Genomic DNA, 23,384 nt, shown 5'->3' on the forward strand with positions numbered 1-23,384 from the left:
ACAGTTATATGCTTTAAAAAGTGTAATCTCAAACAAAGCCAAAGGCTAATACAGAAGTTTAGGTAGAATAAAGAAATATTTGAAACGTTCAAAATACTATACCTACTTCTTTACGTGCTTTGATATTCTTGCTACAACCTCTAACCATTATGCTCCAAAGTCTTTTATTTTTATTTTAGTCGGCCATTATCAGTTGTTGATAGAAAAATCGCTGTATTAACTTTATATTAAATTAGACGTTTGAAGAGCTGCGCGCAAAATCTCTAGCCTTCATAAACCTCTGCACTTATTCGGTTTTACATACAAGAACAAGTTTGACAACATATTGCTACCAGCAGTTTGCAAGGCAAAAGAGGTCGTTCGCGGAAAAAATATGGGATGGGCCCTTATCACCGACAAACAAACATTAGGTTTCGCCTTTGGCTCCTATCATATAACTGCTAGGGAAATGTCAATGCGAAACACAGTTCAGATAATAACCTTAAGCTAAAATGTAAATCCAAAACATTTTTTTTTTGTCAAATTAACGCTGACATTACTTTTCTTATTGGTCTTCTGTTAGAAATTAAAAAAATTAAAATTGATCTTGCTTTACGGCTTCACACTGACAGGGCACTTTTTTAACGAATGCGAATCTCGCAGTTCAACAAAAAATTTCAATCAGTTTAACAGTGACGGGGAGGGTATATTTAAGGGTGAATTAAACGTATAAATCTAATAGCATCTATAGAGCGATACAGTTTAGTTATTTCTGTGAGTAATATTTTTTCGCTCGATAAAACAGGTGCGGTGTAATTTAATTGTACACCTGGAGTGTAAGATTATCACTTCGCTCATAAAATAAAAAAGCATTGTTTTAAAATGAAAAACGCTTGCAGGGCGAAGTTCACCTACACTCCTACAGGTTTGTACAAAATTAAAATCTAAACATCAAAACATTTTATAAAACTGTCATTTGATTTGACTATCTTGGCTACCTTTTAAATCACAACGAACATCTTTAGTGTTTCAAAAGGGTTTAAAAATCTTGTCCAATTACCAACATTGAAAACTCTGCGTTCCAAGTGGTGATTTATAAGATTAATTTCACCAGTTAAACGAACCATTCCACGAATAGGCGGAATTCCTATTAATAACGTACAACATTTGAATATAACTTTAAAAACAACTTCACCTTGAAAATATCTAGTAGCCTAAGCAGCTGGTGTATCATCTCAAGGCCAAGCCTTTTTCCGATCTTAATCTTTGAGCTAGCAGATCGCAATTCCCGTCAGATTATAGCTGGCTTGTGTTAGGGTGTGCCCAAGTCGTTGTACATCCGACGTTAAACTGTATCATGAGATCAGCAGCTTTAACCGACTCCCAAAACGGCGAGAGGTGGATTCGAATGTGACTCACATCGCGAAATACAAGCCGTGCCTTTACCACAAGCTGGGTGTCTGTAAAATCGCTTTACACAGCGCGTTTTTTATCTGAAACGCGTGAGAGAATCGTCGCTGTTATTTAGCCAGGCCAGGTTAAAGAAATCAATTATTTTGCGTGTTGTTTAAAAGCCAAGCCCGTCTAAGGTTGTTCTAAATAAACAGGCCTACGTCTTTTGAGTGATCCCATCTATAGTGATGAAGCTGCCCTCGCTACTCACCGCCTTTGCTACATTCAGCACCTGCTGGAGATTCGGGATTGCTGAAGAGGTTGAACACATTACGGCAACCCTTGACGGTGAGCATCTTGCAATTAGGCGACTTTGAACAAATAGGTGTTATCACATTTTTAATAAGGCGGAAATGTTGAATGTTATAATACCGATTTTACAATTGATTGCCGCGTAAGAACAAAAAATAAAAACAATTTAACTAACAACTCTAAATTTGGGTATCTGTTCCAACCTTATTTTAGTCAATTTTGCCTTACTTTTTAAAATGGAGGTTTTACTGATTGAAGGGGACATCGCCATTTTCAGTGGTAATTCGGTGTATGAGTTGAAATTTTTTTAGTAAAATGTTTTATTCATTTAAAGTACCTATAAAATATATATGAAATCATTTGTAAACAATACTCACGTCCAAGTCAAGTAACTTGTCTAGTTTACTTCAGGTCAAGTCGTTTAACACAAAAGACATAATTTAAGTCATGTCCTTTGAAAAGAGTGACATATTAAACTGCACTTCAATAAAGTCATTGCCTGTGTTACCTAAATCATTACAACACTGTTTAACAGCAATACCACAACAGAAAACTGATAATAATTGTTTTAAAAAAATCGTTCTATTTACATTCAAATTTTTACTATTATGACGTCATCAATGCTTTACTACCTGAATCGTTGTTTAACGCGCACCGCTTCAAACAAACATCTGTGACATAACGATATACACACGACTGCGGACAATAGAGTAAACAAGGCGCCGCAACATGGGTCTTATGGGAGGAACACGTAAAAGCACCCGGTGTAAAACGCGCAGATATCATCGGGCTTTTCTCAGAGCGGAAACTAATGGCGGACGAGGAAGCTTGTTGGCGGGCTCACAACCTCACCAGGGCTGCTCACGGACTACCAGCCCTCACCTGGCTTGACTTCTTCATGGAGCTGGCCGACAGCCGAGCCATCGAACTCATGTTCAGCGACCTGCCTTACATCTACCACAATATTTCGCGACAGTACCTTCATCCAGGTAATAAGCTATCATATTGCTAAAAAAATCTATTCTATGCTGACTGTAACTGTAACTTATATGGAAAAGATGGGGAATAATAGTAATAATATTTTATTTTGTCTACATACTGCTTCTTGCGGTAGTACCTCCAACAACGTAATAAGATATTACATTGCTGAAAAAATGGATGTATTTTATGCTAACTGTTACTATAAATAATTTGGAAAAAATGGAAGAAAAAAGTAATAAAATTTTACTCTGCCTACATTAACTACATCTCGTGGCAGTACCTCCGCCAACATAAAAAGATATTGCAGAATGCTGAAAAATAGATCTATTGTATTGATGATGCTGACTGTTGTTGGTCATTGCTCAGGAAATATTATTTTTAATGCAAACCAATTTTTCAATTCTAATCCAGACGCCACAGTAAAAACTATTGCTACAGTATAGTATGTTTTCAGTTATACCAGGATCCCTGAGTAAAAGATGGGGATATACGCCTGAAACCATAACGTATATCAAATGAGCTCATTGGTAAATGGAGTATCATTAAAACGCAGCTTTCGTCGCATATATTGCTGCTGTGTTTTTTTGCAGGAGAGCTCGTGTTTTCGACAGCAAACCGCAATGTTACAGTGAGCAAAAGACGAACTGCACGCAATCTCAGCCATACATTCTCCCAGCTGATGGACGACATCGTGAACGACTGGTACCTGGTTGGAGTGTTTAACCCTGACAATGCATCTGGTAAGCTGAATTGTATTGGAGGATATTATAACGATATATATCTATATATATATGGTCATTCTAAAACGGTATGCCGCTCGAGTGATTTTCAAGTGTAAACTTTGTGTTATTTCTGAGGGGGCAGAATGGTGGTTTAACTAATTACTCTTCAGAGAAGCCAATTTTGTTCCGAAATATCTGTTGTTTCCAACAATTTTAGACCCCTAAATTTTTATGGATAAACTAAATCGAAAATTGTAGGCTTCACCTATTAATTTAGATGCCCAAAACATAAAAATGTTATAGTTAAGAGTGTTGCCTTACATTGTAAAATATCTGTCAATTTTCAGTGCCATCTGAAATATTTTTTAACGGACCCCATAACCACGTCAAAAATAATAGTATGGTAATTTCAGACATAGTAAGCTTATATGACTATACATGCAGTCGCCTATTTTAGTTTGATCCGCTATTTCAACTTCTTTGTAGACACCTACACCAACTTACTCGACCCCAGCATCGATTCGCTAGGATGTGCTGTTCGTTATTTGACCTACAACGACACCACGCTGAACGTGTACGTGGCGATCGCATACCGCAAGATGGTGCTAGAGGGCGGAGAGAACCCAACCGATTCTGAGCATTTAAAACCAAACTCTGGTGAGAATTCAAGGGTAGAGTCAGTTAACTTAAAGGTTAATGAGTAACTAGCGTGAAGGTATAAAGATGGCGTAGACGAAATATTTTCACCCACTTTTTATATCTTCGTTTTGAAAAACGGAAAAAAATAGGAAACATATTAGAGCACACGTAAAAAGGGTGTCTAAGCCAAGTCTGTTTTAAAAAGGTCTGATGCCTAATAATTTCGTCTTGTAATCTCTCCTTTTAAAATATAGATATATACAGTCAATAAAAGGGTAAGAAACGAAATCGCACCAGATACAGTGGATAACACTAATACAATGCGTCAAGTCTAATATTACGGTAATACGAATTTTAAAATGAAACAAGGTTTATTGTGATTGCAGACGTGAATAGGCTTTGACAAAAGGACGAATTTAAGAAATATGGAGTTTAGTTTTGTAAAAAAAAAAAGTATAGTGTATTTCATACACGTTTTTAACAGCCCAAACAGTTGTCACCATATCAATTTAAATTTATCTTCGCGTAAAAAGTGCCTAAAACAATATGACAGTGCTTTAAATATGCAACACGCTACCTATTAATCCTCATTTTTTGCGTTAAAAAAAATCCGAGGGTAACATTTTTCATTTAACATTATCTTCCAAAGACTTGACCTGCTCTTCAAACTGCAACCAAAATGCCAGCAGCGAACAGAGCTCTTGCCTATCTCACATGCTGGTCAAGCAACAGAACACCACGTCACCTACAGACCTTAGCCTAATACAGCAAACGGTGGACTGCGAATGCGTGGAATGGAGACCAGTGTGTCGCAATTCCTGTTTCGTACGCTGCTATTCTGCCAGTGGGCAGCAGAGCGCATGTCACGGAGAGTCATTATGCACTTGCTCCGGGAAAACGGATGAGAGTAAAGACGAAGACAGTGCTTTTTGCTTTTAGAGTGGTTTTACTTAAGTAACTTAACAAAGACTTGCAACATACGGCCACGATCAATCTTAGTGGCCCACATAGACACAGACTTGGACAACTAGATAATTCTAGTTTAATTGGTAAATAGCTTGTGTGCTGTAAATCTAGATCTAATCTTACTCAAGTTTTACAAAACATGCTACGTACGACATCTAATTTTCAAACGACAACTAATTTTAAAAAGCTAAAATAAATCAGTCTAATTTTTAGAAAAATTTAATTTTTTTGTTTACATCTAATTTTGCTGTCTAAGTCTGTATGGCCGTCCCATTATTTCGTCATTAATTATTCTGATAAAGTGAGTTATACTTTGTTACTTTAAAACGCAAACCTGAAAAAATGTGCTGACCATGGAATTTGCTTTTAGCGTATCATACTGGTTCACCTGCAGTTTATTCATACTTTGTATATTCGTTGTGTACGATGAATAGTATATGCCACACATACGATGCATTTTGCAAATGCTTTTTGCCTTAATTAATATTGAAGTTTACTAATGGAATTGATACCTATCAGTATTCATGCTTATTTTCGCCTTTAGTTGCTTGTAATTTACCTGCAAAAATCGAAATGGTGTTTATATTGGGATTTAATTATGTTTTGAAATACACTTCACGGCCGATTCTTTATTTCAACTTCTTTTAACTCCCAAAACCGTTTATTGAACATATTTATGCGAAATTTTGTTGAAAAAACAAAAATAAACTTGATTGATTGATATTTTGATTGCAAAATATTTTTTTTTGTATAGTAAAATAATTATCCCATTTTCGGCATTTTATTTAAAAGTAATTTAAAATAAAATCTATAAGCATTTTTTAATTTCGAGTGTATAAAATGTCCCCATTGAAGCTAGTCCACCATTCTTGTTACATACAAAGTATTCATATCGACAGCCCAGCTAAATTAGGCTTTCTAAAGCAGTTTTACAAGAAATGCCGTGTGCATTATCTCGTGGCATTCTGGTTGGGAGAAAAAAACACGGTTTTCACACGAGACGCTTGTTATTTCTGAGGTACAAAGCGTCCTTATCTCTCAGTAATGCGTCGAATTAAACCGGCGGCAGTTGCGTACACTACTATGCGTCGTGTCTAGAAAATCGGGTGGCTGACATTTGAGCAGTTTTCTGAAGCCAACCGTTGGTACTTTTGCAAACAATAAAACTCTAAGTCTAAAATCCCGAGTGAAACACAGGGTCATGCATTTTTAAGGAATATATGTTTCATCTATACTGGCATCGTTAGTTCTTATTAGTAAAGTAAAATACATATACATGTCAAAGTATTAATAAAACTAATTTAAAGTATTTTTAGATTTGTTATTTTTGGATTAGGTCATTGTATAATAAAACTGTATTTAGCTTAATACTTAACCAGGGATGCGATGTCGGTTAAAACAACACTATTCCGGCGGAACTAATCTAAATTCGAGTCCCGAGCAGGGCTGCGTAGTCGGACTCGGGACTCGACGGAGTCGGTTTGTTTTGCCGGAGTCGGACTCGGGACTCGCGTAAGACCGCGTAAAACTACCCGAGTCCCGAGTCCGACGTGCGCATGCTCAGTATCAAATTTTAAAACTGGTAAGGCGGCAAAATGTAAATTGTAAAAGTGTAATAGCAAATGGTGAAATATATTTAAACCATGTAATGCGGGTGGATCAATTATGACACCAATATGAGTGGATTGCAAAAAATCCACCTTAATTTAGTTGCGTAAATGGGTAAAATACAGGCTGTAGAGTCACAGCTGGACTCGGGACTCGACAAAATTTGGTCGGAGTCGGACTCGGGAGTCGGACTCGGGAGTCGGACTCGGGTTGTTTTTAACCAACTCCGCAGCCCTGGTCATGAGTGCGACTTGGGTAAATTTGCCGACTTCGTCAAGTCACGAGTTCGGCGCCGACTACACACCTTAAATTTCACACATTTACTTATCCCAAATCGGTTTGCAGCTTATCATAGGAGTGTCATATAATTTACCACTGACCATTTTTGTTTGGGAACTGTTCCACCATTTGTTATTTCGCCTTAACACTTTACGGTTTGTAGCCTTATATGTTTAGAGCCACAGCGGCAAGGAACACTACAGAACTTAGAAAATAGCACATGTATATAACATCGTTCAATATCACTAATAAAATATCCAACCTGTTTCAATAGATTGCCTCGAAATATTTTATCCGTAGTCCACTTAGTATTATTATTTTGTTATAATTTAAGCATAAATTATATCTAACTAATACCCACAATGTGTTAATAACACAACAGTCTTTAGAATCGCTTTATCGCCTTCACGTACACTGTTGGTATTTGTAAAATAATAAAGGGCCCCTTGTTGCTTGCTGGAAATCCATAAAATGGCAACTGCACGGCTATTTGTTGAGGCAAGTATAATCACGCTCGTTGTTCTTAACGAGGACCATCGCCGCTTGTAATGATGTGCCTTCCAATGCTTTTGCGTTTTCGCGTCCAATTGACCAAGCTAAATAAGTCTACGGGCAGAAATCTCACAGCAATTCCGCAAATTTGAAACGGAAAATCAGCGTATAGGTCTAAATGTTTCCTGGTTTAGCTACTTTCCGGGGTCACATTTTTCGACACGCAATGCTTTAAATCAAAGGTTCTTAATCTTTCACAAATTCGTGGACCCTTAAATGCGCAACACATGCCTTTCGACACTTTGTGACCCCTTTGCTCACGAATGGAAAAATGCTTTACACAAAGTTACAAGATAAGTCTCATTCTAAAGTCATATTAAAAAAAAAACATTTTAGCTCACCAAAAAGATGCTTAAAAACTTCTTCGTGGCCTCTGTGAGGTACCGAGACACACCAAATGCTGAAATGTACGCGTCACAAAGCGGGACCATAGTGGCCAACACCGAAACCTTCATGTTCATTCTACAAACATTTTGGAACATAAATCTTGCATTAGGGCATTTCGTTTGTATTGAACAAAACCTTATGATGACGGCGAGTATTTTGGAACTGCATCCAGCAGGTATAGATATCGTATAATGCAATATAGGCCTACATATACATTAGATATCCGCCCTGCTAAAGATTATTTCAATTATATCCCGCACAGAAGCCCGTACAGAAGTATGTAGCATTTTGAACATTTTAAATATCTCTTTATTCATTTTCAACATGGTCTTTTCACTTCTGACTATGTTGAAAAATAAATAAAGTGATATTCGAAACATTTAAAATTTGATTTGCTGCTTTATGGGCTTTAATAATTCTAGCATACGTCTTCCAATAACCTCTACGTCTTACTATATATAAACCGCAGTGTTGTACAAAAGTCATTTAGAAATGACTTTAGTCCCAGTCAAGTGGCTATTTGGGTCTTTTCATGATTTGGGGGGCGCTGAACGCACATAAGGGGGCGTTACATGAAAGTACTTATGGCAAAATTTTATAAAAAGTTTACATAAAAATAGTAACAAAAAGCAATGTAGGTAACTTTTAACTTTAAATGGCAACTTCCGTACTGCGAACTTTGTAAAAAAAAAAAGTAAAATAACTTAAGTGCATTACAACATTGATAAAACGGTCTATTTTTTCACGAAATATGTTTTGTAATACAAGTGGTAACCATACCTTGACGATTTGCATTTTCCTAAACCTGAACCCTTTGATACGATTCGGCAGTTCCCAGTAAAGTAAGCGGTGGCGGACAACGGTAAGCTGACTACGCGATTTCGTAGTAAAACTCTCAGCCATTCGGGCGTTCTAAAGGCGCACCTACACAGCCTCGAAATCTAATCAAGCGACTTGCTTCCGAGAATTTGTGGCGATTGAGGAGAAAAAAGGCCGACGACAGGAAAAGGACAAGGCCGGCTTTGTGACATACGTCACATTAGGGGTGCTGGGTGTGCTGAATCAAAAGGCTCCTTCATCGTTTTTAACAAGGTGGGCTCTTGTACGATATGGCAGTCGTTTTTGCGGTCGGATTCCTACAGATTTGCCGTTTCGAGAATTTGTGTGTCGCAGATTTGCTAAAAATTTGAACAGACGTTGATTGTTCGTTCCTTTTCTCGGGAACAGCATTCCGCGGAGTTTAACTTTATTACATTTATACCAGAACGATAAAAAAACGCATTTTGTAGAATAGTTGTTTTTCGTTTACTTGAGTTTGATACAAGGCCGTTAATTGCTGGGTAGAATTTTTGCGTGACTAAAATTTAGTATTTGTTGTTTAAGATTTCTAAAAAAATATTTTGAGAAATTTTAAGATTATGATATAGATTTTTTTTAAACCGACTAGTTATGTAGAATAAACGATTTTCTTGTTCTTTACTTTTGTTTCAAAGGAATCCTGTGTCCCCGTCGAGGCAAATTTTAAACAAGCGCTTTTTTCTGCGGACAAATTCCTTCCGAGCGCCCGTCAATGAAGTACAGCGTCCTTGGGTCCATGCGTGCCGAGAATTCCCGGCCAACGAGCGTGAAAGATTCCTGGCGCGGCTCGAATGCGGGGACAGACGCCCGACTGCGGTGATCAATTGGCGCGTTGTCGTCTCTGTTCCTGCACGGAATGTCTCTGATTTTTTACGGCTTCTTTTTTGTAGCAAACAACGCGACCGATTTTCGGAGAAGTTACATGTATATGTTGTGAAGGTAACGCTGTGGAACTTTAGGGCCGTATAGGCTGGAGTTTTAGGGGTTTGTGGACACCGTTTAAGGGAAAGTAACTTAACACGGCCCGAATCAGTATACGATACTAACGACATAGGACAATTGCGTTGTATAAATTTTATCGATGAATGCCGCTTTAAAGTATAATATAGTATTTCCAAAATATTTTAAACAACATGAATAGGCCTATATCCCTGAAACTTGCTGACCCTGTAAATACAACGTTTGAACACCCTTGTCTGAGCCTATACAACATTATAAGATTTTTGTCGACTATAGCTCTGTGTAATTTAAAAAATTCTAAGTTTTGTCGCTTTAATTGTTAAATGCCACATTTTATTTTAGTAAAGCAACTTATATCACCGCAAGGTCACACAAGTTAATTTGAGTAATCCAAAAGATTAAACGGTTGAATTGCGTTGCACAGATTTCGCCGAGAAAAGGCTTTGTCCAAATAAAATCGATTGAATCATCATTTCCTTTGATTAATACAAATGTCAGGTTTTAATGACCCCAAGCAGGATATGCCGTACCTGTAAGTGCATGCCTTAAAAACCACCCTGAACCTAAACCGTCCTGATAAAAGGGTATTATTGTTTGTAAGCGTCGCGGAAACGTAAGTTTGTGATGCCTCCTTCGTGTTATACCATCACGGCTATTCCTGTCGATGGCATAACTATAAGGCGGGCGCGGGATAAGCTGCAGATAACACGCTTAATCACGGGTTTGAGCAAAAATAAAATAAAGAGCGCTTAATTTTGATGACGTGGGTTTTCTCCTAATCGCAGAAAGCCAAAACGGTGCAAAAATTACAAAATAAGCTATTGCGCGTATAGTTAATTTAGGAAGTTTACCAAGATAGAATTGATGGCATTGGGCGCAACTAACTGTTTCGTTAGGATAGGTCTGATGTACATTTAGTTGTTAAATGTAGCTAGCCGGCTATTGCCAAGGGTTTAAGTAGAACATTCTTACCCAAAAGATAATTTTTTTTAGCGGAACGCATAGAAATCTTCAGAGATGACACCACAGAGCTAAGTCATAACGGGAGGTTTAAAACAAATAACTTTAGGAAACCTGGGGTTACTGTTCGATTTCTACACAAACAAATTCACAACCGCGGCTAACCAAATACTTAACTTACGTAGAACAGCGAAGCTTTGCCAACTCAATTCTCATCACCAAACTTTTTTGTGAGTGAACAAAACCAAAGAGATGAGCATTGATATATGTTCGAATTTAAATGATATGAAACATGTCTACGTATTTCTCCCGCGAATTTGTTCAATTTTTGGAGAAATCTGGCTTAGAACCCTAATAAATCCGACCACAAATAAAACAAATGAAGTCTGCCACCCAGCCAAATCAAACGGTATGCCAATTTAGGTCGCGTCCCATGGGTTGAGAAACACTGCATAAACCACCGCTTGCTTTCCCTAAAAGCTCGTAAAGTTTTTGTTGAGCAAGGCGACGGAGGGTGCGACAATTTTTCTCGGGTTTCGATTCAAGTTTCGCTCGCGAAAAGCTGGCAACACGTCATCAGTCTAAGTGCCTGTCGCAGTGCACGTGCACGAGGTACAGTTTGCTGGCAACCCAGGTAAAATATCGCTTGAAGCGCGACCCGCGCCAATGCATCAACAACAACATTCGCACGTTGCTGTGTTTTGTTGTTGCCCTAACTAATTATTGAATAATTTGGAGGTTTACGCTTTTACACTGGTGCCAGTTATAAATACAAGAACATGTATTTTATCAGTACTGTAAACAAGTCATTTTGAAATTACTCAAGTCAAGTCTTTCGTAAAATACCAAGTCTCATTGTCCGAGTCATCACAGTTGTCAAAGCCAAGTCCCATTGAGATAAATAACCTAATTTTTGTGAAAATATTTATTAAAAGCGCTTAATTAAAACCCAAGTTATTTGACACAATGACTAAGTTGAAGTCAAGTTATTTGTCCAAAAGGCCAAAGTCAATTTAAGTCGTTTTTCTTTTCTGAAACCCTTTCCGAAAATGACTTTCCAATTTTATTTCATATCACTTGTGTAACCCACCGTTTTATGAAATACCGTAAAGAATAAGGGGTTACCAGCACTGTTGGTGGCGAAAATAAGGGACAGACTGCTTTTAAAGCTGCAATACAAACGAACTAAATAGAAGGATCATTAGCATTGCAAAGAAATGTTTTTTTTTTAATTGCACGTAACAGCGGTCAAGAGATAGAAAATCGATAAAATAACGTGACAGAAAAGCGGAGCTTAACACATTCTTGAATATCCATAAAACTTGGCCGTAGAAATTAAAAATTAAAACAGAGGGAGACTGGCACATATCCAAGAATGCAAGAATGGTAATTTTAACACTTGGAAGGAAAAAGTGAGTATTATATGACAAAATAGACACGGAAAACAGGTATAGGTGTGTTTAAAGCAGCAATACACAGTGTAGATGTGTTTAAAGAGCAATACATACCTAGAGCAATGTGGCCTAGTGTTTGGTGAATGGCGTAAAACTGCATCAGCAAGATTTCCGCCGCTGTACTTTGACACACACGCAATATTACGAGGCAAAAAACGTCGGCGGCGGCTTTACCAGTCGAATGCGCGCGACGCCGTTCGGCCGACACCGATCTGCGGCGAAATGACGTAACGTCTTGAAGTGGTGACGTGTGGCGTGTTCTTCGCGGCCCATTGTTTACGCCAATCGCGCGCTCGCCGCTATTAAAGGCGTCCCGAAGATACGGCGGTGTTTTGGGAGTCGACAGGCGAAGGTGGACCGACGGGCTTCGAGTGTTAACGGGCCCGCGAAATTTTTCGCTTGCTTTTCTTACGTTGGTCGTTCGGAAATTGCTGCGTCGCCGAGAAATTTAGGCAAGTTCAGCAGTTTTTGTCAGCAAAATTTTTGTCTGCGAATATTGCGAAATCGAAGTTTTCCATGTAAAATGATCTGCCAGAATGCGAAAGGTAAAAAACAAACGATCCAGGTTACACACCAAGTGAAGTTTCAATTTAGGTAGAAAAAAAGTAAATTTAAACTGTAAAAAATGTATGTGTGTGTGTGTGTCCACTGTCTATGTAAAGATAAACTCATTTCACACCCACGAGACGATTATCATCAGATACGGAAAGGTTGGTGTTTTTATGACGAGGTGCGGTTTTTGATGTTATACAGGTGCGCAGCGCGCAACTAAAACTTTTTTCAATGCAGAAGTCTAAATGTAAAGCGTTTTCAAAACGCCTTCCTAACCTTCATTAACCTTTAAAATATGTAAATTTTAGGCAAAATGCAAACGTTTTCGTCAATTTTGTAAGGTCAATTGGGTGGAGTATTACGATTTGTTTGCTTAGCACCGTGAAAAATGAGAATTCTAGCCGTAAAATGTGTCACATCAGCTGTAAAGTTTCAAGGTTTCACCGAGTTGAACCCCTCTAATAGTACAGCACTTCTATAAAAGGCAGCATAGAGTCAGGTGCACAACAATTCCATAACGCGATGCATCATTATACCTAACCCGTAAATCAATAACTAAATTTGCAAGGCACGCTTTAAGTGTTTTCAAAACAGGTCGTAAACGACAGGACATAAGGCGAAGATGAATTAGTCTCGTTAAGGTCACAGGGTTGGGCGCGGTCCCTTCGCCGTAAGGCCCCCGTTGGAAATGATTGAGCGATTTTGTTGGCTTGCACGACAGCGCTGGGATTCCTGCATGCCATTGGTTGGGGTAAGGGGTGGGCCGGGGTTACGAAACCTGTACCCAATGCCTCAGATGAAAATTTGCATATCGCACAACAAACCTCGTGAATTATGGGAGAACTGGCTAAGTATTGTAATAATGCATAAAAACATCGCTTACTAACTCAAAAATTTTTTTTTTTACAAGGTATTTAAAAAGTTGCATGAAATAGATGAATTAGAGACATTGGTGGTTTAGGAAGCGGAACTGGCCAACAAAAGACATGTTCTAAATATGCTTATGCTATAGGTTAATAAAAGGGCAAAAGTGAAGTAGCTAAAAAAATTAAAAAAAAATAAAAAAAAATAAAAAAGCGCATTTTTAAGGGCGTCCTTTTGGCGGCCCGGGGCTTGCCCCTCACCTGACGCACCCATTTGATAGCAGGAAGTGGCCCCAAAGGGTGTAGGGGGCACTCGATGTCATTCGAAACCGCGGCCCGAGCAAGCGAATTCCAAACCTCTATAAATAGGCTTAAGCACTCGGAAGCTTCTTGCCTTTCGGAAGCTACGTAAGGACTTCTCATTAGCGACGGGCGAAGCTTCGAACACGCGATCTTGGTACGGAAGAGCTAGAACCACGCCCTTGTTTTGTGTCTTATTGCGCGCGTGTCAGCGCCAAACTGGGGTAGCTTATATGTCAAACCCCCTTATACGCATCGTGGGGGTTTATCCAGGGGCCTTGCGGGTTCGGATTGGGTTTGGCGCATCCAGAAATAACAACAACCGGGTGCGATGGGCAGAATACTCAAAGCTATAGCAATTTGGGTTCAGAAACTATAAAAAGATCTTAAAACGTGTATATATATATGTTATATATATATTTCGAAATGAAAGCGGTGTCCCTAATCGCATAATTAAGGTATATTTAACCCAAAGTTGAGGCGAGGCCAATGTATCGTAAAATACAATTTTTTACCAATATTTGCTTTTTATGAATCATATTTTTATTACAGTTTCAACCAACCCCCCTTTGTAATATGTGTTGTTTTAGGATGTAACCGCTGTGTCAATTATTGGCGTCTTTATAAAAAAAGAAACAATTTTTTTGTTTGTGCAATATAAAAATTTTGTCGCCATGAAGATTGCAATTGTTTTTGCTGAAATGTATACTTGAATGTGTTTTAGTTATTTGTGTCCTTCATTTTAGTTTCAAACACATGAACTCGCTTGATTGATTTATTGCTTCGTATAACAGAAGAAGCGTGGGAGTGTGTATGGCGCAAGTGCAGAGGGTCACGTGCGCAGAATTGCAATATTGTCGCAGTTCGAAAAATTCAGGAAAAAAATTGGCAAAAATGTTATTACAGAGAAAGCTATTTCGCAAACCACTACGTCACCGTTGGTTATTTTTGCCACTTGCCAGGGCGGCAATTTAAATGTCAGGCATGCCTAGTCGTCCAAATAACAACGGTTTCCTTTTGACAGTCGGCTTGCCCGTATGAGCGCGCCCGTATGTCGAAATATGCTGGCATTTATACGAGATAAGGGCGCCTCTATTTTGCCACTAAGTGAATATAACTTCGAAATTGTTGCGCGTCTGCAATTGACTCTGCGGTTTGGAAATTGCGAAAGCGAAAAGTTCTTTATACATTTCTCGGAAGGGATAAAAACACAACTGCCGTCCGTATAAAATCATCGGCGCATTTTGACGAGTTTTGCCTCAAGTGAACCGGATTTAAGTCAAGGCGTGGCAAAAACCAGAGGCACAACAATTCCAGTTCCGCCATATGTGATGCGCGGAAAAAAGTACGAACAGGCGAATGCATTTATCTGGAAAAACGAAGTCTAACAGTCAGCATAAATAATTTGATGGGTTTTTTCGAGGTGCTGCGTCGCGGGTTTAATTTGGTATGGATAATCAGAGCTAGTGAGAGTTTTGGAACAGATGTTCCATGAAAAGAGCATGTTTGATTTTGAAAGAGTCAAACAGATTTTGTCACATTTTTAAATATACCAAGGCCACTAAAAATACCAGTTTTACACATTGTCTGACCTTGATCAAACCGTAATTTTAGTCTTAAAATCGGACGATGGTATGGCACTTTCAACATTCAACAAAAATGCATTTTAGGCGAGAAACGAACAAAAATCATTTGCTTTATTTCGTGAACAATTGCGTTTTGTTGTTTAAAACGAAAATGTTAGCTCTGCCACAATACGGCAGTCGTACGGCACAGCCAGGAATTTCAAGCACGCGAGACACGAATGAAGGAAAAGGAGAGTTATAGAAGGGAGTAAAACGCCGGGGACTGTGTCTTGTCGCCAATATAATCGCTTGCTTGTTGCCGACCAACAGCGTCTATTTCCAGTGGTTTAAAAGGTTCGGAAGAGTTTGACACTTGAATGTTTTGAAAAGAAGATTTTTTGGGGGTGGGCGTGGGGGTGTCATTATTTTTCCATTTTTCCTGAAAAACGTGCTTTTCAACCTCCAAAATATGTAACTTTAGCTGTAAACAACTTCTGCAATGGCCACAAAGACGACAATTGTTACGACACAACCCAGAATTTAGAAAACGCGTGACGCATGAGAGCAAAAAGGAGGTATGGAAAGGGACACGGTTTTTGTAATAATTGCGAACGAAACAGGACACTTTCTAATCTGTTAAATTTCAAACTATTCAACCATAACTTTTGAACCTTAAAAGGCCTATAAACTGTTGGTGTGAGCAAAAGTCTTGGTAAGAAAAATAATCTTTGTAAATGGCCGTATTTGCCTAATTCTAAATTGGGTAATCAGGTTGTACTATATAAAAGAATTGTTGTACGAAAGCTTGTCGAGAATCCAATACAATTTGTCTTTATACGGTGCCACCTGATTACCCTATTACGAAAAATGCCCTCAGTTCTCAACAATAGCGTCAATTGTGTCACTCGGGGTGGAATTTCAAGCGCTCTTGGGGGTGGGGTTTAGATGGGAGTCAAAACGGGTTGAACAGGTTCCATGTTCATAAAATATAATGGCTCGCCTGTTGCGCAAAGAACGACGCCGATATTTTCAATTTTACGATAGCTCGGCCACAAAAGCTTCGATTGTGAAATGCAGGCGCGCCGAAGAAAACTGGAAACAGAGTAGTTCCTATACAGTCGCAATATAACCGCTTTGCCTGTTGCGCGACGAACAGCGTCGATTTGTTGTGGCGCGCGAGTTTCGCATTCCGCGCATTCCGTGCCCCGCCGACCCCAGACCCAGAATGCCGCGGCTTCCGCTCGGCCCCCTAACCCCCACCCCAGTCACCCCCGAAGGGCCCGTGATGGTCGCCATTTTTTCGCGGAGCTGGAACACGGGATTATCGCCGACTCACTGCGGTAGGGTTTATATAAGAGCTGGCGAGTATATAGGGCCGGGTCAGAACTTCTGCATTGACAAGATTTTAGTCGGCCGTTTAGTGTAAGAGAGTTGGTGGAAATGGCGTTGTACAGTTTAGTGGGGATCATGCACAGCACGTATAGCCAACGGTTGCGATCGACTGAAATATTTTAGAGACTCTCGATTGCTGTTTCGATAAAAGTCATAAGAACACCTATTAAACATTTTAAGCCTTTCAAACCAGTGATGGAGGTTAATTTGTCACTTTAAAAAACGTTTTATTATTAGGCTTGTCCAGACAACAACTGGTCATTATAATATTCCGCTTGTGTGCGACAGCTATACTGTAATGACGTAACACATATTCGACGCGATCGACGTGTTGGCTACCCCCGATGGAAAGCAAACGTAGTTTCTAATACTGTTTTTTAATCCGATACGGGCGTCATCAAGCTCAAAATTGAAAAATTAAATAGTTGTACTTATAGAACCAGATAACTCATGGTGTTAGTCCAGTGGTTTCCAATCAACTGTTCCACGACATTCAAGTAGTGATGTCAAACCTCAGGTTATGCGCATTTCAAATAAAGTCAGTTGACTATAAATAAAGAAATATTCTAAACGTTTAAAATGTTCCCTACGTTTATATGGAGCGCAATAACTTTTACCCCTTCACGAAACTTTCGAAAGTTTTGAAATTTTAATGATATTGTGGTATTATGTGGCTTTTTGTTGGGGTATAGGAGAGCCCTTGCTTTGAAAAATTCGGCGCAAACGGTAAATACTGTGTTTTCGCGAGATCAAAATATGAAACATGTGAAGTAATTTAAATTGCTTTGTACAAATTCGTATATAGTGAGCAAAAAACGAAAAAAAAGAAAAGCAGTCTGTGGCTACAAAATGGTTCAATTTTAGTGTCTAAGGAACTTATAGTTTAGGAAATACGAGGTTGAAAATGTGTTGGCTTTGCAAGCAAATACTATATAATTTTGTGCAATCCAGGAGGCTTTTTATGAACGTGTCAAAAACAGTTACTCGATATCTTTTGAGAATGTTAAAAGCGGCAATAGAACCGAGTGTCTTGTAGCGCGTTATTTAAAGTATAACATTTTTAACCAAATAGGCCAACGTAATTTAGGTTTTCATTGTTTTCATCGCAAAAAGAAACATCAAAACCCAAACAGAACTATTGGGTGAGCGTTTCGAATAAAACTGTTGTCCAACAGCGTAAATCAATCTACTACATTTGCCAAATCGAAGCGAAATATTTTAATAAGCCTAATTGACCTGATAAAAGATTTAGGCCAGTTGGTCAATTAATTTTGGTGAACCAAGTCGAAATGACAAGTCCCGAAGTGGGCAGGTGTGGTATTATTTCGGTTTGAACTTTTAAGGCGACAATTTGATGGCGCTTTAATACCGCACTTTAAACACATTGGGATGTCCTTGTTGCATTTTTGGACTTTAATTGAAACCGCGTAGCAGATCACCAGCTGCATAAAGTATTAGTTTAAAAAATATATAAAAATCCATTTTATTTTTGACAAATGTGACCAAAAAGTGAAAACGCGTTTACATTTTTTAGTATTGTCTTTATGCTTGTTTTAAAATTTAAAGAACATAAAACAAATCAAAAGTGTTGTCGCACAAAACGTGTCTAAAATATAAATAAAACAACATTACATTTTTTTTCGTTTGCAGAAATTACAGAACTTTTAATAAATTTTCTTTAACACGAAAAAACAAACAATGCTTTACCAATTTTGCGCGGTCGCCATTTTGTTGGTGCTTTGGTCGTCGGAGGTCGCCAGAGCGCAGAGCGGAGACGAAGGGGAAAAGTTGGAACAATTGATCGCCACTCCACAGTACGAAGGATGCTCTCTGGATATGAAAGGTAACTTAAAGTGTTTTTATTTACGTTCTATAGGCGGCATACGCAAGCAGGCCAACTGTTCAGATCAGACTAAGCAGCGATAAAAGAAGAAAAAAGATTGAAATCGACTTCGTAACGTTACTCTAAAATAAAAAAGTCGTTTTGGAAAAAATACTTCACTTGACTTGAGTATTTTTAGACGTTTCGTTTTTATAACAAGGGCCTGACCGGAACTTAATTGTTTGTTATGTATTTTCATTTTAAACCGAAAATGAGCATAACTGTCTTCAAATTACATTAGAAAGACCGCGTAGGTAGACAATAAGGAAAAGCTTTTCTCATATTTTTCTTCCTATTAGACTTTGTAAGTTTTACATTTTGGAGTCTGAATAAGCTTTAAATGAGTCACGCTTTTATCCAGGAAGTCTGTTCATTGGTTGTCAGCAATTCGCTTTGATAAAACGGGAGTTATTTTAGTGGGCGTAAAAGTCAAAGAATAGAATGACTCAAAAGGAATTCAGATTGTCTAAAAAGGAATTCAGATTGATCCGTTGGAATTTAACCGATGAGATACCACATAAGATACAACGCAATAAGATGGTTCTTATTTTTAATGGCAGCTTCACGTCGCAATGGCCCACTTAAGATAATTAAATTCCTTAATGGAAAGTTGAGTGGGCGTTGGGAGAAGTTCTTGGCTGGAAGTCGAAAACCACTGACTTGATGAAAAAAGTTCCATACTCCTATTTATTATTAGTCATATCGAAAGGTTGCGGAATAATGAGATTTTATCATTTATTTACGCTTATTTTTTATATAGACTTCTTCTAATAGAATTTTTTACGAAATGACGTAACTTTGGCTTGCCCCTCGCAATTTTAATTAATTACCTTTTTAGGAGTTATTTTTTTTTCATGAAGGTCGAAAACCTTTAGATAAAAGCTGAAAATCCTAAAAAAAGTTAGGGAAAAATATTTTAATATCTTTATCGTAAGCCTATTCATAAACGGATTTTATAAACAAAAGTCAGAAACCAAAATATATACAGTTTGGAATCCATAGTTCATTTACGAAAATTAGTCGTGGTTTATTAATTGGGTTATTTTGCTTTCAGCCAAATGTGACCCCAAGAAGAAAGACCTGTCTCTCCTGATTGAGCCCTGGATGACGCAAGATTGCAAACTTTGCACGTGCTTTGATGATCTTGGCGTTCTTTGCTGCAGCATGTAAGTCGTTGTTAGGTAATATATCAACGCTATATACGTAAAGTTACTTGCCTATGTAACATTGGAAATACCTAGGTGACTTTACAGAAGCTAAACTTTATTCCTATCAGAAGGACTTTGTGTATTGTAATGTTTGAAGTGACCTGCGAACAATTAGAGTAAATGTATTTTTTAGTGAAACCTTGATAGGTCCGATACAAATAAATCAAAATTCCAAAATAAGCTACTCGTTTTGTTTAAAATGAATAAAGAAAAATAAATATTCGAAACGTAAAGTGCTCCAACTTTTCGCATCTTTTGGTTTTGTGTAATATTTAGCACAATTCACCTTTAGATCCATCAAATTAACAGTTGGTTTAAATCACAAGTTAATGTTATATTTTCATGTGCTACATCGATAGACTGGCTGGCTGAATCTCAGCGTATACCAATGAAGTTTTTAGTTTTTAATTTAAACTTTAAAGTAATCCTGCCAAGAGTAACAAAGTGTCCTTGTGATTCCAGGCTCACAAAGCCAACTGACTGGCCGGACCACTGTTTTCCCATGGTCGACCTGAGACACTGCAAGGTCGAACTCCGACTTAAGTCCAACCCTAGGCTCTCTTGCACCCACCGGCGGACATCACACAAGCACAGAAATCACCACTTGAAGGCGCTGAACTCGCATCGCCGCAGAGTGATGATTATACCGATGTAGTGTCGACTTGAGAAACACTAAGTGTGTGTATTTATTGTGAATAAAACGCGACTGCGAAAGTGAGGGGAACTCCCCCACCTGTTCGCGCGAGGTTGCTGTATTATGCGAAACAAAGACAACTCGAGATGTCCGATTCTAAAATTAGATAAGAATTGAGGTCATTCTTACGGACAAACGAGCTTGTGATAAAATTGAAAGTGCAAATGCATTTTTATTCGTTAAATTTCGCCAAAATTTTCGCCAAACGTTTGGTAAAATACTATGTCCATCAAAAGCGTTTTTAAGTTAAAAACTAACCAATGATGTATTGTTTCACCCATATATCGGACGATTAAAGATACTATCACCATGTATCGGGTATTAGCAACAAAATTATCGGACATTTTTAAAGGCATCAATTTATTACTATATGACGCGTGCTTTATCTGTGTGAATTTTACGATGGTTGTTCAATAGAATCAACATTTTTTTATGTGACCGTGTAGTTTGCCAGTCAGTATGCTTTTATATTATGCTTACCTGAAATCTCAATCGTTTTTAAAGTCTAATGAGCTGCAGATTTTTGCAAAGCGTTTTTGCCATCGTCGCTTCATCTTAATAAAACTGTATTTGTGCAAATTGACAAACTATATGACAGCTTAACCAAATAAAATAGACTTTCCCAAACAGTTCATCTAAATTCTAAAATATAACGGTTTCAATAAAAATATAAAAGCCATAATATTTGATAAAAGCGACATTTCGCAATTTACAGACGTTTCAGCAATAACTCATTCCATCATATAACGGTTTCAATCCAGGAATAAAAGCAAAAAGTTGAAGTCACAAAATTACGTCATACCGAGAAATCTAAAACAGATAACCTTCAGTAAACCGTAGGTTAGGTTATCGCTCTATATGTATAGTGCAATAATATGCAACTCAAAACCTAGTTTGAATGTATTAGGGCTACCATATTTACAGCACCCAAAAAGAGGACATGTTTTGCAGGAAAGTTAAAGGAAAGCAGGATTGTTACGTTTGAGTTTGATGATGTTTTGCATTTAGTGGCATGCAAAAGTTAGACACAAAAACAACAAATCAAATGTTATATTACAGATTCAGCTCATGAATACTTTGCGTTCCAATAAGGAATTATCATTTTTACGAGATCGTGAAATTGTTTAAACGAAATATCATTGAAATGATAGATGCTCGAAAACTGATCCAACTAATAGGTTCTTTCTTTTCAACATTGTGGCTGCATCAAAGAAAAAATGCATTCAGTATTTGCATTATTGACCATAATGCTAAAGTAAAATTATGCGATCTTTAACAGTTCGTTAAACGTTTTTTCGGTTATGAAATGCTGGAAATATTGCTGGACATACAGTGACACTGATAGTAGTATAGGCCTACAAAACTGACACCTTTGCTTTATTAATGGGCCTTTTTACATGTGAGGTTGTGTTGCAATTTTTCTGGCGCAATGTTTGCATTAACACATAAGAAGGTAGGGCTAGGAGGGCAATTTGTAAAAACCTTTTTAAAATCAGTAATTCAGCATGTTTCCTGGCTACAGTAAGTTTTTGGAAATAAATATAACGTCTCGCCTAAAAGTCTTGTTGAAAGCCTAAGTAACTAACTCGAAATGCGAAAAAAAGAGGACATTTGGGCATTTTTGAGCGTCCTAGAAGGACCATTTTCTTGAGAAGAAAGGACATACGGTAGGCCTAATTTAAGGATATGGCGAAATCGCCTGATAACAAAAAAGATCCTTTTTGCTGATACAGCGTACGTGACAAAATGATTATATTTGAACGACGCTGCGTACCACTCCGTCGAACTTTTACTACTGGTTCAGCCACAACTACCTATTGCACCAATCCTTGATTTAATGCTAGCGATCCTGTATTTAGTAGAGGTGCCTTTCCAATATACTCTAGTCGATCTCGCTTGAAATATATTTTGTCATTTATTTTTCGGTAAATATATATTGCACTTTTGTAACATGACCACAATGCGATAATACATCATACCCAGAGCAAAATTCTGGTTATATACGTAATAATTCAAAAATCGCGCGTAATGTATTTAAATATAAAATTTACACTAACATCCGCGATTTTTTTAAGGATTTTCATGCAGCAAGTCCAGGCTAGGTTAAATAGATTAATTAAACCGGGACCTTCGCTCTACCAACTGTGCTCCACAGGCTCCCGAGTCACACTTAGGGCAAAAAACAAACCAGAGTCCGACTCTGGACAAATGTGCCGAGCCCGGAGTCCGACACCAACTCTACAGCCTATACTTAACTAATTTACGTGACTAAAACAAGGTGTGTATTGTATACACAGTAAACATAATATGGCCATAGGGTTATCATACAATTTAACCTTCCACAACACGTTGTTGGCATATATTCTACCACATGCTATTCCACCTTTACGATTTTACAGTTTGCGGCCTTTTTAGTTTAGCAACTTGCTACCGCGCATGCGCACGTCGGACTCTGGTAGTTTTACGTAGTCTGAATCGAGTGCTGAGGCCGATTCCAGCAAAACAAACCGACATTGTCGAGTCCTGCTCCCGAGTCCAACCCAGACTTCGTAGCCGTGGTGGTGAAGTAAGTCGATAAACGATCATAGCACCATTGTGTGCTGCACCTTGTTCGTTAAACTAGTCTGAGGTAAGTGAACTCATTACCGGGACCGTCGCTCTACCAACTTAGCTACACAAGGTTAAGAGAGGATCAAGTCGAGAACCAACCAACACTCCATTGTCATGTTAATAACCCATTCCTACAGCAGCCTAAAAAAATGCATCCTTCAGGAATTCAGCGCGAAAATGATATTTTTCTATTATGCTTCTCTAAAACCCTTGGAGCCAGGTAAACTTCAATAGAACATTTCCACCCTGAAAATCACTACACATCACAA

At 38.2% G+C, this 23,384-nt stretch overlaps 2 protein-coding genes across 3 annotated transcripts; both read left to right on the plus strand.

The window, feature by feature from the left end:
• Positions 1-1,325: 1,325 nt before the first annotated feature.
• On the plus strand, positions 1,326-4,978 carry LOC146169878 (uncharacterized). 2 transcript variants are annotated; one of them, XM_083389051.1, is made up of 5 exons: positions 1,326-1,719; positions 2,463-2,672; positions 3,255-3,404; positions 3,873-4,043; positions 4,675-4,978. In XM_083389051.1, exons 1-5 carry the CDS (start codon positions 1,620-1,622, stop codon positions 4,962-4,964), a joined length of 921 nt encoding a protein of 306 aa, XP_083245177.1. In that variant the 5' UTR covers positions 1,326-1,619; the 3' UTR covers positions 4,965-4,978. The 2 variants fall into 2 exon arrangements, with proteins under 2 accessions (XP_083245177.1, XP_083245178.1); XM_083389052.1 differs by having other exon boundaries at positions 2,484-2,672.
• A 13,397-nt stretch (positions 4,979-18,375) lies between these two features.
• Positions 18,376-21,078, plus strand: LOC146169879 (prostate-associated microseminoprotein-like). The gene is made up of 3 exons (XM_083390438.1): positions 18,376-18,564; positions 19,658-19,769; positions 20,274-21,078. The coding sequence occupies exons 1-3, from the start codon at positions 18,420-18,422 to the stop codon at positions 20,464-20,466; spliced, it is 450 nt and encodes a 149-aa protein (XP_083246564.1). The 5' UTR covers positions 18,376-18,419; the 3' UTR covers positions 20,467-21,078.
• The last annotated feature ends 2,306 nt before the right edge of the window (positions 21,079-23,384 follow it).

Source organism: Ascidiella aspersa, chromosome 1 (assembly GCF_963924565.1).
Source record: "Ascidiella aspersa chromosome 1, kaAscAspe10.2, whole genome shotgun sequence".
Taxonomy (NCBI): Eukaryota; Metazoa; Chordata; class Ascidiacea; order Phlebobranchia; family Ascidiidae; genus Ascidiella; species Ascidiella aspersa.